General features: G+C 36.9%; 2 protein-coding genes across 5 annotated transcripts in view; one reads left to right on the plus strand and one right to left on the minus strand.

Annotated features, from left to right (window-relative positions):
- Positions 1 to 2,578, minus strand: part of LOC579234 (phospholipase D1) — a 38,166-nt gene extending 35,588 nt beyond the window's left edge. For 3 of the 4 annotated variants that reach the window (XM_030993969.1, XM_030993975.1, XM_030993982.1), the window contains exons 1-3: positions 2,121 to 2,578; positions 1,629 to 1,758; positions 523 to 763 (exon numbers count right to left, since the gene is read on the minus strand). In XM_030993969.1, coding sequence (XP_030849829.1) covers positions 523 to 763; positions 1,629 to 1,758; positions 2,121 to 2,365 — 616 coding nt within the window. In that variant the 5' untranslated portion in view covers positions 2,366 to 2,578. The remainder of the gene's footprint in view (positions 1 to 522; positions 764 to 1,628; positions 1,759 to 2,120) is intronic. The other variant, XM_030993963.1, reaches the window with a different exon arrangement.
- Positions 2,579 to 3,590: 1,012 nt separating this feature from the next.
- Positions 3,591 to 15,639, plus strand: LOC105446038 (kinetochore protein spc24-like). Its single transcript, XM_030993992.1, has 6 exons — positions 3,591 to 3,677; positions 5,546 to 5,754; positions 8,162 to 8,303; positions 10,537 to 10,641; positions 12,958 to 13,034; positions 14,913 to 15,639. The coding sequence occupies exons 2-6, from the start codon at positions 5,559 to 5,561 to the stop codon at positions 15,026 to 15,028; spliced, it is 636 nt and encodes a 211-aa protein (XP_030849852.1). The 5' UTR covers positions 3,591 to 3,677; positions 5,546 to 5,558; the 3' UTR covers positions 15,029 to 15,639.
- The last annotated feature ends 256 nt before the right edge of the window (positions 15,640 to 15,895 follow it).

Here is a 15,895-nt window from a genome sequence, read left to right on the forward strand (position 1 = left end):
AAGGCTCCTCATATGAAGCTCATATTTGTCATGGTGAGAAGCTTATGGCGCTTCAACATTAGTTATCCAGTTGCCAAAGTCTTATGGGCTGTCCGTCTTTAGGGCTGTCAGTCTTTTGGGCTTTTGGTCTTATTGGGCTGTCTTTTCCATTGCCTGCTTGTCTCATGAGCTGTGCGTCTTTAGGGCTGTCAGTCTTTTGGGCTTTTGGTCTCATTGGCTTTTGGTCTTATTGGCTGTCTGTCTGAAGGGCTGTCGGTCTCATGGACAGTCGGTCTCATGGACAGTCGGTCTAATGGGCACTACTAATTCAGGGAAAAAAATACATGGGGGCTCGGGGTAAATTTGCCCCCGAAAGTCATAAAAGAGCCCCCCAAAATGTGCATAGAGTTCAATGGAAAACAAGTTATAGTGTTATTTTTATGCAAACAAGCTTGAAAAGTAGCCCCAAAAATTGTTTAAATATTTGTTTTCCCTGTACTCATTCCCCCTCAAACCCAGGTGACAAATCAACATATTCCTCACCTTTACCGCTCCTCACTGGAGAATCGACCTCATCCGTCCATGTTCTCTGCCTGCACGCGACCTCATGTTCGATAGACAGGTCAGAGTTCAGTGAGGTCATACGCAGGAAGGCTTTCCTCCTATCAACAGTCGTCTGAGCTGAATTGTTATTGGAGAAGACGCCGGGCATCGCCGAAATCTCCTGCTGCAGTTCTGCCACCACCACCTCCCGCTCTGCAGCCGAGATCTCTGCATCCTCGCACTGTCCAATGGATATGATATGATATAAAATACAGTCAAACCTGTCTATAGCGACCACGCAAGGGAAACACAAAAAGTGGTCTTTGTAAACAGGTGGTCTTTGTAGACAGGTTTCTTTAGTACATGTTTCAATGACAAACCTCTTTCAAGGGAAACAACAGATGTGGTCTTTATAGACGGGTGGCCTTTGAAGACAGGAGGTCACTTTGGTTTGACTGTAATAAGATTGATTCATCTAACGCAGCTAAGTACATACATACCTGCCAACATTTGAAAATAAGAATTAGGAATTTCTAGCACGGTATGCCTTCGAAAATAAGAAATCTGTACCCTTAACAGGCGTTCGCACATGCAGCGGCAGTGTAACTGGCAATATGTGGTAAATCTGTACAAAAAAGCGAATACAACGTAAGCAATACGAGAACTCTCAGATCGCGGTACATGATAAAACAAGCTTAATTTGGCTTTAGCAACAAAATTATGATTATTTTTTTTTTTTGATTATTTTTTTTTTTATTTTAATAAATAAAAAAAATAAAAAAACTGAAATTTTTAAAAATCAGAATATTCCAAATTTGTAGGTCCTAAAAAATTAAGAAAATCAGAATATTCCGGATTATTCGGAAGGGTTGGCAGGTATGGTACATATATGCTCTACCGCTTTGTGGAATTTTAATTGTGGTGGGAAAAAAAATCCTTATAGTGCTACTGCAGATATGGCAATTACCTAAGGCAGGGGGTTTCTTTAGTAATTTTTCAATGAGAAACAATGTTAGAGGAAAACAGAAACTGTGGTCTTTATAGACAGGTGGTCTTTAAATACAGGTGGTCACTATTAAAAGCAGGTTTCACTGTATGCAACATACCTGTAACCCCAGCATTGACTTGCTAGCCTTGATGAAACTTTCTATACGGGCTTCTGCGCCTTCCTCCTTATTCATTTTAGACGAATCCCAGTCGAACGTCTTGTATGATATTCTACTGCTCCCCGATAATCTAATGAATAAATGGACAAAAGACAAGATATATTGTGTTTCAGTGATAAGGATAATGGTGATTAATAATCCAAGCATGGAAACAGCAGAATATGGAATCTACATCCACAAAGCCCTTAAAGGGATCTGGTAACTTTGTCTCAGATTCTGAAACAAAATCCTGGATTTAGCTCATGCTGCAATGATAATTAAAAAATTTAGGCAGTCAGGAACCCCATGACTTTTACAAGCCGATCGCCTGTCTGATTATCAAGATATTTATGATTGGAAATCGAAACCAAATTTTGTCTAGACCTCTAAGGCTCGATGTGCACAAAGGACCACACAGTACTTCTATTTGACTCTCATAACATTGGACCTTACCTCCTTGCAGTTTCTGACGGTGCCGAGAAGGTGAGTAGGATATTGGGGCTGATGCTGGGAGAGCTGAGAGACCGCCCTCGACCATCTGGAACTTGCAAGGTGTTCTTGGAATCGCCGTCATCGGTGACTGAACGTCTCAAAAGGTTCTGGTTTTCATCAGGACTCTCCTCATCTTCTTCTTCTTCTTCTTCAGAGCTTCTGATGTCTTGCGGATGATGGTCTCGTCCAGACACATCGGCCTCCATCTTGAATTCTGCTCAATATACGACAAAAATATAAACATTTATACAAATTTGAACCAAATCCCTTAATCAAATGTTGGCTTAACTTTAGAATACGCCACCAATTGGGTAATTGAAACCTTTATCTTGTGGTGGGGCATTTTTAAGTTGTTCAAGACAGTTCAAAACAACAGTGCTGTATTGAAACAGCAGGAGTTCGATACATGCATTTATAATTGAGAATGTAGACTATTAATCCATAAGGGTGCATGTATGGCCGATATGGGTGGTCGTGCTCAAGTAGCGCATGCAGCTAACTGCTAAGCAACACGAGTACGCTTGCATATTGCGCAATGCGGTTGTTTTGCTTAATTTAGCAAAACAAAATAACTCTGCGTGTACATATTTTTCGACGATTCTGACAAAAATTCTACCCAAATCAGAGGCTAACGAACGAAAGAGACAGAAAATTTGGTCTAGAGTCTAGTGATGGCGCTGCCCATCGACTAAAGTAAATGACAGAGATATGACGGTGTTGAAGGCGTCATAAGCTTAAGTTTAGTCAGGAAGTTGTCCTTGATGTTAGCAAAGAGGGCTTCGTGAAACCGTAGCGGACAAGTTGCTCACTAGACCTACTTGACTTCTTCTAGAGTCTAGACCTCTAGATCTACTTCAACTTAAGTTCTACGACGATACTCAGCAGGATCCATAAGTCAGGATGTAGTGCTGAGGAATAAGCTATCTAGTTAGTTCACTAACGCTGATTTAGTCAAGAAGTTAGACTTATGACGGTTTCTAGGAACGCGGGCCCCTGACGGTCTGCTGAGCTGACGCCCGGCTGCAGGCTCGGGTCTGAATGCGGCAGGGCCTGGCTTAGCGTCAGACAGGGCGCCTGAGCTGAGCCTGTGCTGTTGCCTGAGTGCCTTCCCTTGGCCGAGCGAGATCGAGCCGAGACAAGAAGATCGTCATTTGATAAAAGTCATAAACCTTGCGAAATACCATCTACACACATTGAAGCCGGATCAATCCTGTACATTTCATTATATTCTCAAATAAATCTTTGCAAATAGCTAAAAAAATATATCCATTTTAACTGGACCTACCTAAAATCACAGATAAGCAGAACACGGAAGTTGTTATGGAGTATGACAAGGTAATCCATGAAATAACTATTTTGATTGGTCATTTATGATATTCTCGACTCTCAAGAACGAATTACATTCGTCATCTCGATTTGAAGGGCGGAGCTCTGTTCTCGTTATTCGACCAATCAGAGTTCCAGAAATTAAGTCTTGTCTGAGCGCCCGACTTGAAAAAAAATTGACATCGGCGTTTCGTAAGTAAAAATTTTTGTTATCTTGAATTTTGTTTTGTTCGGACGTATATAAATATAGACCTACTTAGAGTCTATATCATGTAGTCATTCATGTTAACTGGCTGATGTGAGGTAGAAGATAAACTTCCTTTTAGGAAGGAAATGTAATCGTATGCTAGGCAAAAATGTTACATTATAGTCCCACCTGTTCACTTTCGTGTTTGAGAATCTTGACTTTAGCTGAGGAAGTGAAATGATTTGTAGTGAAGCTGTGTCACTTTTTTAGTCTATATCTAGAGCAGGGGTTCTCAAACTTTTTCCTTGACGTTCCAGCTGTGATTTCCATGAAAAGGTCCAAAACAATCATACAATGGGCAAATTTAGTTTACTTACAGGGTCAGTACAAAAGACAGTCAGTAGATTCTAGGGTGTCTGGACGATTTTTCAACAGGTTCAATCAATGTTCTCTGTTTTGCCTTTTGGAGTTTTGGCTTTTGGATCGCTTGTCACCATAATGGTTGGTTAGATCTAGAAAAGTCTAGTCTCTTAGGAAAAATCATTTTTACTCACTGATGTTTCTATAAAAAGATACAGCCCCCCCCCCCCCCCCCCCCCCCCCCGAAAAAGTGGTACACGCCGAGTTATAATTTTTTGCTCAAAAGCTGCACAGCACGATATGCAAAGTGTGCAGAGAAGCCAAGTTCAAAGATCAGCAATGCGTGACATTTGCATGATTCGGCGCGTGAGCGCGTGGGCGATGGTATAACACACGTATAAGGTATAGCGTTTTTTCGAAATCTAGCCCGTGATATCACCAAGCCTTAAAGGGATCGTGTAACAATGTTAAATCTGAGATACACGGTCCTACGTGTTATCAGTGTCTGTGATATGGTGTAATATTGAAGCCCTAAAAAAATCCCGCTTCAAAACGATCAAGAAGTGCCTCAAAAAAGTAAAAATCTTTGAGTGACCGGTTTTACCATACTCGTTTTCCCCAATAGACTGTAGTGTTATGAAAACCGTCAGGCGAACGGTTTTCAAAATTTGTAATTCCAATCATAAATATCTTGATAATCAGACAGGCGACCGGCTTGTAAAAGTCATGGGGTTCCTGACTGACCTAAAGGTGTATAATTATCATTGTATCATGAGCTAAATCCAGAATTTTGTTTCAGAATCTGAGACAAAGTTACCGGATCCCTTTAAACGGCTCCCATACAACCCTACGGAGAGGCATGTTAAAAACCCCTAAAATGTGTCCGAAATCACCCCTTCCCGAATATTGGACAGTGGCTTTAATGAAGTTTATGCCACTTCTACTCCTAATTACCTACGAAAATTAAAAATTGAAATTAAAAATATTGACAAACGTCTTACCAGAGCGATACAGCTTAGCTCCCTTTTCACGTGTAGCCTGTGACTTTAAGATCTCGATACAATGGTGTTGACCTCTGACTGGCACTTCCGTGAATTTGCTGCTACCGTATAATGCACTGTATAACACACATACAGCGCATTATAAGGTAGCAGCCATTTAAAAAAATATGATTGGAAAGGAGATAGATCTACTTTTCAAATAATTTCAAAATAAAATCGAAAATCATTGTAAAACATCAAAATACAGAGACTTACTTTCAGCTACTTGCAATCTGCCCCTTTCTTGAAAAAGCCGTGCACGATGAGATCGGTAATCACACACAAATTGTTTTGCAAAACCTCCTGTCACTAACTGTTAGTGTTACTAGTCGAGTAGCGATTCTGGGCCACAATAATAGCTTCCCTTTTAATTTGGTTCCTTTGCAAAACCTCCCCTCACTAACTGTTACTAGTCGAGTAGCGATTCTTGGCCACAATAATAGCTTCCCTTTTAATTTGGTTCCTCTGCATAGATCTACTTTTGAAATGGTGAACATGGCGTCAGTTGAGGGTATAGTGGATTGCCTCCTCCAGGGTCAGCTTGAGACGGCCATGGACAACATCCATGACATTCTGACCCAGCCAGAAGAGGTCAACGGAATCAAGGAGTTCAGTATTCTGATCCAAGAAGCTGCCAGGCAGGAGGAGATCCATCGGTCTCATATCAAGGATGTACTCAAAGGTAGGAAGAGGAAGATTTATACTATTATGATAAGACCTACAAAAAAAAAGATGTTGTAGTACCCTGTAGGTGCCAAAACATGGGTCGGTCAGTCAGAAATCTTTTCTTCTTCTTTTTTTTTTCTTTTCTTTTTTTTTTTAAACTCCCTCTTTGGGCTGACATTTTTCAGTTTTGAATGCTTTAATAAATTTTTTGGGGTGAAAAACGGTTTTAATTTTTTTTTTTTTTTTTTTTAAGCCGCCCGTCTATTTCAAAATGTTTGGGTCGGTCCCAAAGGGCAATACAACATCTTTCTTTGTTTGGGCCTAATGATGATATTGGTGATGGTGATGATGATTATGGTAGCAATGGTGATGGTTATGCGGAGGAAAAACAATTATAGGTATCCTGATCCAAGAGGCTGCAAGGCAGGGGGAGATCCACAGGCCACATATCACGGATGTACTCAAAGGTAGTAGAAGAAGAGGAGGATGGTGATAAATTATGATGATGATGATGACAAAGGCAAGACAACGTTGACGAGAATGGTGAGGAACCGATGATGGTGGTGAGAATGATGAAGAGAGTACATGTAGTGATGATGATGATGCTAATGATGGTGGTGGTGGTGGCGAGGAGGAAGATATGTCAGCAATGATGGTGATGATTTTAAAGGGATCCGGTAACTTTGTCTCAGATTCTGAAACAAAATCCTGGATTAGTACATGCTGCAATGATCAAAATTTTAGGTCAGTCAGGAACCCCTTGACTTTTACAAGCCGATCGCCTGTCTGATTGTGAACATATATTATTTATGATTGGAAATCGAAACAAAATATTGCGTTTGCCAAAAGGTTTTCATAAAACTACAGTCTATTGGGGAAAACGAGTATGGTAAAACCGGTCACTCAAAGATTTTACTTTTTTGAGGTATTTTGAAGTGCGATTTGTTTAGGGCTTCAATATTATACCATATTACAGACACTGTTAACATGTAGGGCCGTGCATCTCAGATTTAACATTGTTAAATGATGCCTTTAATGGATATATAGACCATCAGGGGCAGGGGGAGCTCTACATATCAAGGAAGTACTCAAAGGTATGTAGGAGGAGGAGGAATACACTATGAAATGACGGACAAAGAAAGCGGACAAAATATACAGTTCCTCAGGTAGACAAAGGAACATCCCTTCACTGCTATTATGTAAAATGTGTATAGAACAGGTGTCACATGCATATTCACCTGTTCTACACATTTTTACATAATAGCAGTGAAGGGATGTTCCTTTGTCTACCTGAGGAACCGTATGTTTTGTCCGCTTTCTTTGTCTGTCATATTCATAGTGATAGGATGGTGATTATAGGAAGAAGAATATTCGTGGTGGTGGTTATTTTACCTGACTGCTGAGAAAGCATAAAAGCTTGTTAGTAAGCAACCAGATGGCCGACGGCATTAAGTCCTCTCCGAGGGACCTGTTAATGAGGATTAATGCCTTACCAAAGGGCAATAGCGCATTGACTTGGTTTATAACCCGGGTCATCGGAATACGAGACCACTGCTCTACCGACTGAGCTATCGCGCCTTCTTATGATAATGATGATGGTGATGGCAGTGATGACAATGATGATTATGGTTGCTATGGTGATGGTAATGATGATAGAGGTGGTGTTATGGATTTTGACGATGATGATGAGGATGATGGAGATCAAAGATGTTGGTGATGTTTGTTATTATGAACAGTGAGGTTCTTGACGATTTTTAAGGATGATGATGTTGATGTTTGTTAGCATTATCTATGTCAACATCCACCACTTGTACACAACCCGCAAAAGATTAGGTAAAATTATGAACCGTATTTCTTTGGTGTGGACCCAGTGAGTTTGTCAGTTGTATGAATTAGTAATCAGACAATGACACAATGTTTTCAAGGTTATTTTGAACTGCAAAGAAGCTGTCTCAATTTACCGGTAGATTGTTGTCCTTAAAGATAAACTTGAGTTCTGGTAAAAAAAAGAAAATGATTTCTCACAGAATCAAATGAAACTTACACTGAATGTTCAAGATTACAAATAAATGTTATTTGCCAAACAATTGTGGTAGAAAATGTAAACTGGCTGAATAATGAGCATAGAAAAATAAGGAAATCAAGGTAGGTAACCCCGACACCATTTGTGTACATGTAGTCCCATATACATCTTTCTGTGTACAGTGCTTGTTACTTTACCAAGACTGGGCCAAATTTATTATGATTTTGATGAATCCAGAACCTTGCAGTACACATCAATACTTACATGCTACATGCTCAACTTTTTCTGATCCATTCCACACCGTTTCTTTCACAATGCAATCGCATGACCAGAACTCAACTTCATCTTTAATTCACGATATATTTCTAAAAATGTTTCCTATACTTTCCCTTCCATTCAGCTTACATATCGATGAAAAACAACATGGAGTCGGTGATAGCTGAAGATAAGTCCGCTGATGCGATAGGTGAAGAGATCAACCTACTACAGACACAGCATCAGAAAGCATTGCAGACATCTGAGGCAGCCAAGGAACAATGTCAATATCCTTTTCTGCACAAGGAATACTATTATTACACTTTTTACACGTACAGTACGGTAATAACAATTATAAGATGATGACGTGGATCCTAATCAAATGATTGGTTGAAAGCATACACGTGACCAGGCATCTATTTTGCCTAACATGTAATTTGGATAAAGACCGGTCATTATCCAATTCTAATGACCGGTCATTAGTTAAATGATGTTATAACACATCATTTTATAAAACAAATAGAACATAATCTTATAAAACAAATAATATACATCATTTTGTTCCGGGCATTAGTAAAATTACCCTCACTCGGTACCTTCAAAATAGTTAGACTGTTCCAAAGGTGCCTTGTGTGAGTAATGCCCTCACTGCTGTGTATTATTTGTATACTAAACTATATTCATGCCCCTTGTAAATTTGATGTTTTTTGGTGTTTTTCGTAATTCAGGAATGAAAGGCGAACGGGTGAATTAGGGCCTTTCTTATCATTATCATAGCATTCCTATTTTGGAGGAATGGTTCCTATTTTGCTGCCTTTAAACTATATAGGGCCTTTAAAAAAAAAATATTGTATTGCCCTTTAGATGCCAAAACTTTTTTCTTTTCTTTTTTTTTATTAGTCCCTCTATGTGGTGATATTTCTCTGTTTTGAATGCTTTACCGTAATGCTTTTTTTTATGCCTCCGTTACGAAGTAGCCGGAGGCATTATGTTTTCGGGTTGTCCGTACGTACATGTACGTCTGTACGTACGTACGTCCCGTTCTTGTGATCGCGTTATCTAAAGAACCGATTGATGGATTCCTGCCAAACTTTGGTCATGTATGTATCTTGCAGAGCCGATGAACTGATTAGATTTTGGGGTCACGAGGTCAAAGGTCAAAGGTCACAGGGCTCATTAGGTATGCAAAAACAGCTCGTGATCGCGTTATCTGAAGAATCGATTGATGGATTCCTGCCAAACTTTGGTCATGTATGTATCTTGCAGAGCCAATGAACTGATTAGATTTTAGGGTCATGAGGTTAAAGGTCAAAGGTCACAGGGCTCATTATGTATGCATAAACAGCTTGTGATCGCGTTATCTCAAGAACCGATTGATGGATTGCTGCCAAACTTTGGTCATGTATGTATCTTGCAGAGCCAATGAACTGATTAGATTTTGGGGTCATGAGGTTAAAGGTCAAAGGTCACAGGGCTCATTATGTATGCAAAAATAGCTTGTGAACGCATTCTCATTAGAACTGACAGATGGATTACTATTTAACTCAGGACATCTTGCAGAGCCAATGAACTGAGTAGATTTTAGGGTCATGAGGTCAAAGATCAAAGGGTCATATATATGTATATGAGAAATTGCTTGTAATCACGATATTCTGAGAACCTGTCAATGGATTACAATTGAACTTGAATCCGAAAAATTTCTTCTGTTTTGGTTTGTAAAATTGCTCTATGACAGAGGCATCATTTTCGACTGCGCGCAGTCGAATTCCATCTAGTTTTCTTAAAGAACGGTTTAAAAAAAAAAAAAATTAAAAGCTGACCGTAGATTTCAGGATTTTGGGGTTGGTCGTAAAGGGCATTACAACATCTTTTTTTTAGGCCTAGTTACGAAACATAGATTCCTCTCTTCTCCTGAAAAGGTATACACAATAGACTGTATTCCTGATGCACCTGTATTGCCTTGAGAGATTCCTATTATCGTGTTTGCTGTGGCATTTGTCCTATCATCATCATCTCTTATAAAATAGTATTATTTTGTAAATAGTATTAGGGAGTAGTAGTACTATATTTATTATTATTGTTATTGTTTTTGTTATTATTATTACTAATATCATTTGTTATTATTATCATTATTATCACAAATACATGTATTATCATTACATGTATGTTCATTATTCATCATCATCAAAGTATTTTTTTGTTTTGTTATTATTACTAATATCATTTGTTATTATTATCAATTATCATTATTATCACAAATATTATTAATGTTATTATCACAATTATTATTATTATTATCATTATTTATTATTATTATGTTCATCATCATTCATCATCATCAAAGTATTTTTGTTTTGTTATTAATATCATTATTATCACAAATATTATTATTGTTATTATTATGATTGATGTTATTATCACAATTATTAGTATTATGTTCATCATCATCATCATCATCATCATCATCAAAGTATTTAATGAAAGCACTCTGTTCTGATCCTTAACGAGCCATTTCATCACAGCATTGAACGAAGAACGAGAAAAGATGCATGCCGAACAGGAGGCGCTGAGTCAGAAGAGAGAGACGGTGAAAGAAGATACGACACAAGTTCTCCCCAAAACGAGGTTAGTCTGCGCTGGTTTTTATCTCTGTCTGTGTGTATTTGTTCTCTTTTCTTTTGGATTGAAATTTTTATTTTTAATTCACTGCACTGTTTACATGTATGTACACCTTGAAAAACCTCAAGGATAATTGTCACATTATGTTCTTTCTTTTTTCCTTTTCACTCTCTTTCTCTCCTTCTCCCTCTCTCTCTCTCTCTCTTCATTTTACTCTCTTTCTCTCCTTCTCTCTCTCTCTCTCTTTATTTATTTTACTCTCTTTCTCTCCTTCTCTCTCTCTCTCTCTCTCTTTATTTTACTCTCTTTCTCTCCTCTCTCTCTCTCTCTTTATTTTACTCTCTTTCTCTCCTCTCTCTCTCTCTCTCTCTTTATTTTACTCTCTTTCTCTCCCCTCTCTCTCTCTCTCTCTCTCTCTCTTTCTTTATTTTACTCTCTTTCTCTCCTTCTCTCTCTCTCTCTTTATTTTACTCTCTTTCTCTCTCTTACTCTCCCTCACTTTCTCTCTCTTTGTAAAGAAGGTTACATGTATGCTGTTATTCCCAAGGATAACACTTTTGAAATTATTTGTTTTTAGTTCCTTCTTTGACAATGTGTAGAATTGTCATCAATTTACAGTTATCAATTTGTCTAATTACCTTTAAGTGATCAAGTTTACTATGCTTCTCAAAAAAAGTCCTCTATATGCATGCAATGATTTTTATTTTTCTGAATCACGAGGCTAAATTGTGTATAAAGAAAGTGACCAATCTCACATTTCCCTTTATTTGTTATGATACCAGTAGGTATTCATGCATCTTATTCATGCATGCATGGGTTTCTAGTTTTAATCTATAAGGGAGTTTACAGATAGCACATGGTACAAATGACCCCAAATATCCACAGATCTTTTAAACATGGAGAAGTTCCACTTTGAGCATCTTAGAATAATAACTGCCAAAGTCCACTTCCACCTGCGTATCATAGAATGTACCGTTGGTGCATAAATGAATGATGTTACATAACTTTCATGAGCGCATTATCCAGTATTCATCTCTGTGGGTTTTACCTTTTTGGTACAAATGACCTTTATCTGCCCATGCGCAGATTGTATCTATGAACTGGCTTATTGGGTTGTACAATTCATTTTTTGCTGGAAAGAATCCACATGTAAGATTGTCTACAGTTCAGGGAAAAAAATACTTTAACAATTTTGGGGGCTACTTTTCAAGCTTGCTTGCATGAAAATAACACTCTTTAATTTGTTTTGCATTGAACTCTATGCAAATTTTTTGGGGCTCTTTTATGACTTTCAGGGGCTTTTTTTAGCATATTAGGGGCTAATTTGCCCCGAGTCCCCATGTATTTTTTCACTGGTACAGTTATTTGCTTTTCCAGGCTATGTGAAGATTAATGCTCTTATCACATTGAATTTATTTGATATTTTCCTTCAGCGAAACCTTGTTTTTTATGATGAAACCTTACATAGCAAATATTTATATTATTGGTTCCACACTATTGGGTTTTTCACATTCATTTGCCCCTCCCCCCTCCCCCCTCCCCTATTATATTAAAAAAACCTTTGTTTAAGAAAATTTATAACTACATGTAGTCAGTTCTTACATGCGATTTTAACTTGCTTTTGATAGTGACTTGCAGTGGAGAAGACCGCATGACTGTAAAGACCATATTTTTTGTTTCCATGGAACATTCTACCCCCATCATATGAAAGGAACCTGTACATATAGATCACTTTACTATAACTATATATATATATAAAGACCATGGCCCCATTGCACAAAACTTCAAAACCATTGATGGTTACTTTGCCATCAATGGTATCTACCATGGAAACCTTGATTTTGATTGGCTGTTGAGCCCTGTTGCCATGGTAGTTACCATTGATGGCCAAAGTTACCATCAATCGTAAGTGTTACGCAACAGGCCCATATTTTTTGTTTCACATAAGGGTTTACTACATATTACAAAAATAATAATCTGTTGTTGTTGCTGCTGCTGTTCTTGTTTGTTTGGGGTTATTTAGTTTCTTTGTTTGTTTTTATTTGTTTTCCTTTGTTTTTTTTTAATTGTTTTCCTTTTGTTTTTATGAAAAGATTAACATTGTGTTCTGCCAGGGGAAAAATTAACATTTATTTGTCGGGGGGCTACTTTTCAAACTTGCCTGCATGAAATTAAAACTCTAAAATTTGTTTTGCATTGAACTCTATGTAAATTTACAGGGGCTCTTTTGGGCATTTTGGGGGCTATTTTTTTCACTGTGTTCTGCCATCCTTTTATATGTGTTTCACTTTTCATTTTCTCCTCTCTTTTTTTTAAAATCAGATATAATGTCAGTCTCTATAGCTGCATCACAGGCATCAAGTGGGACTACGATTGTAAACCAGACGAAATCAAAGGATGTATCCTTGAAATTTGCAAATGTTTGAATGGATTAGTATACAAATAATACACAGCAGTGAGGGCATTAGTAAGAATTACCCGCACGAGGTACCTTTGGAACAGTCTGGACTGTTTTGAAGACACCAAGTGTGGGCCCAAATAAGGGCCCCATGATGTTTTATAACATGATTTTGATAATGACCGGTCATTATCCAAATTACGGGTTAGACAAAATAAATGCCTGGTCACGTGTATGCTTTCAACCAATCATTTGATTAGGATTCACGTCATCATCTTATAATAGATACTAGATGGTTAGAAAGGGATGTAAATAGGTTTATAGATAGATACATACATGTAGATAGATAGATAGATATTTACTATTACATAGATGGATAGATAGATTGGTAATATTGGATAGATGGATATATATATATATATATATATATATATATATATATACTATTAGATAGATAGATATATACTATTGGATAGATAGATAGATAAAATAGATAGAAAGATAATATCAGATAGATATATACTATTGGATAGAAAGATCGATAAAATAAATAGCTAGATAATATTAGATATATAGATAGATACTATTAGATGAAAGATAGATAGATAGATAAAATAGGTAGATACTGTCAAATAGATAAATAAGTATATACTATTGTATAGATAGATAGATACTGCTAGATGGGTAGATAATTATATAGATTGAATAATAGATTCATATGTAAATTTACAAAGGAGCTCAGGAAACTTTATCATTCTTTTGAGTTACTACTCTGTAATCCTTTACCTGTATTTCTCTTTGCAATGATGTCCTATTCATTATGATTACCGTAATTAATGTTGTATTAATCACACTTTTTTGCCGCCGAAAAAATTCAAAGTCGGGGGTGCGTCTTATTTTTTATTTTTTTTAAGTTTCGATTTGTGCCCCTCCACCTGGCGCTATGCCTGGCAATGTCTCCCAGCTCAGTAATCGGTGTGTTAACTCACCACTCGGAAACTAGAACAACACTCAAATTTGTCTGTCATCTTTGTTTGAAAGTAATCTTCCTGATAGATCTCAATATGTAGTTTATAATAATAATTCCTCCAATTTTTCTTCTATTACATGACGTACCACAAGGTTCTATCCTAGGTCCTCTACTGTTTTTTAATTTACATTAATGATCTTACACATTCAGCTGCACCTCGCAGTTAAATGAAAGGCCTTCCCGTGTGGGTTTTTTTCTTTTTCCTTTTTTTAGGGCGAAAAAGAGGGGTGCGGTTAATACACGAGGGCGGTTTAAACACCGTTAATTAGGGTATGTGATTTGGGGGTGCACTAAATAAAATAAACAGGTTTACAAATGATACATATATATTAGGATTATGTAATTACATGGTAGATATCATTCATCAATCTTTAGTTTCACTAGTGTCTGCCAAGGCAATATAAAGAAATACAATGAATATTTGATGTAGGTAAACATTGGATTTAGAATTTTTCCTGGAATTTAATGATCATGTTATTTAGGTGTGCACAAAAGGAATTAAAGAGGCTTACAAATGATATCAAATAAAAGTATAATAATGCAAATGTCAACCTTTTTGTTACTAATGTTGGTTTGGTTTTGTTTTCTCTTCTTTTTATTTTTTTTTCCCTTTTGCCAAGTTTTGATAAAAATATGTATCATAATAATAATAATAATAATACATTTATAGAGCGCAGAAACTATCCAACATTAAGTATATGGCTACTGCGCTACAAGAGCTCCTGATATGCTTAGATTTACAGTTAATTAAAAAAAGATGTGTTTTCATATGTAAATTAGCATTCGATTTAGGATGCTTGAATGGAAAAATTCCTTGACTCTTTTTTTTTTTTTTTCTCCTGAAATCAGATGTGAGCACCTCAAAGGACGTCAGGCCCTTCTCGCTAGATTGCAAACAGCATTCCAAGTTCTTTACCACAAACTATCTGTGGGACTTGGTTGAAGCAGCCGTTGAGGCCAAATGATTTTTTTTTAAAGTTTAAAGTTTATTTATTCCACATTTTGCATTAAAAAAACAGTTTATATTCTTCTTTTTTTTTTTTATACAAGAGTATATTATATAAGAGTAGATTTCACACAAGAAAAAAAAGAAAAAAATTACAGATATCAAATCGAGTATAATGTACGCAAAATAAGTACGAAAATTTCGAAATATGTAGATGTAACAGGCAAGGTAAAACAATGTAAAATGTGGGGAGCCTATTAAATAAAAAGCATAGCTTGTATGTGAATAGGCTCCCGTACTGAGTAACAAAGTATAGTAGATCTGAATTTAAAAGGTATTTTAAGAGGCGAAAAACGGAGTAGTATAGTATGAGATTCTAGAGAAAAGCGTGGTTGTACTAAAAATGTTCAGTTTATACTTGCTCCATGAACAATTTCTGTTTACACCAATGAGCTTGGAATCCTAGGAAAGGGGGGGGGAGTCAGAATATATTGTGTACACAAGCCAGGCCACAGGTTTTCCAAAACCTACTAAACAACTTTTTTTCCATTGGTCGAAGTCACACCCTTTTCCAGATTTTTCAAGCTTTTTCCTGGAAAAATTTACCCTCTAAACAAGTTTAACCCCCTCCTAAAGAACATATCTCCTAAAGATGGTCTAAAAGTAATAACCCCTATTGAAATTACTTGCTTAAAAAATGGCTATTATTGATATCAACCTTTGCAAATTATAGAGTGAATGAAAACATAAGTCCAGGCAAGGGATACCCTAAATGCATTAAGCAAGCTCAACAAACGTAAGCTTTTTCCTTATTTTTTTGCCATAAATGTGTCACTTGAATCAACCAGCAGCAATTACCCTTTTCACATTTTTTTTTTTGCGCATA

The sequence above is a fragment of the Strongylocentrotus purpuratus genome, unplaced genomic scaffold (assembly GCF_000002235.5).
Source record: "Strongylocentrotus purpuratus isolate Spur 01 unplaced genomic scaffold, Spur_5.0 spur5_contig_850, whole genome shotgun sequence".
Lineage (NCBI taxonomy): Eukaryota > Metazoa > Echinodermata > Echinoidea > Camarodonta > Strongylocentrotidae > Strongylocentrotus > Strongylocentrotus purpuratus.

Bases quoted from the DNA above. Each gene is read 5' to 3' on its own strand.
- LOC105446038 (XM_030993992.1), top strand. From the start codon at position 5,559: ATGGTGAACATGGCGTCAGTTGAGGGTATAGTGGATTGCCTCCTCCAG. The intron at 8,304-10,536 runs ATATCCTTTTCT...CCATTTCATCAC, and splicing joins GCAGCCAAGGAACAATGTCA to AGCATTGAACGAAGAACGAG. The intron at 10,642-12,957 runs GTTAGTCTGCGC...TTTTAAAATCAG, and splicing joins CAAGTTCTCCCCAAAACGAG to ATATAATGTCAGTCTCTATA.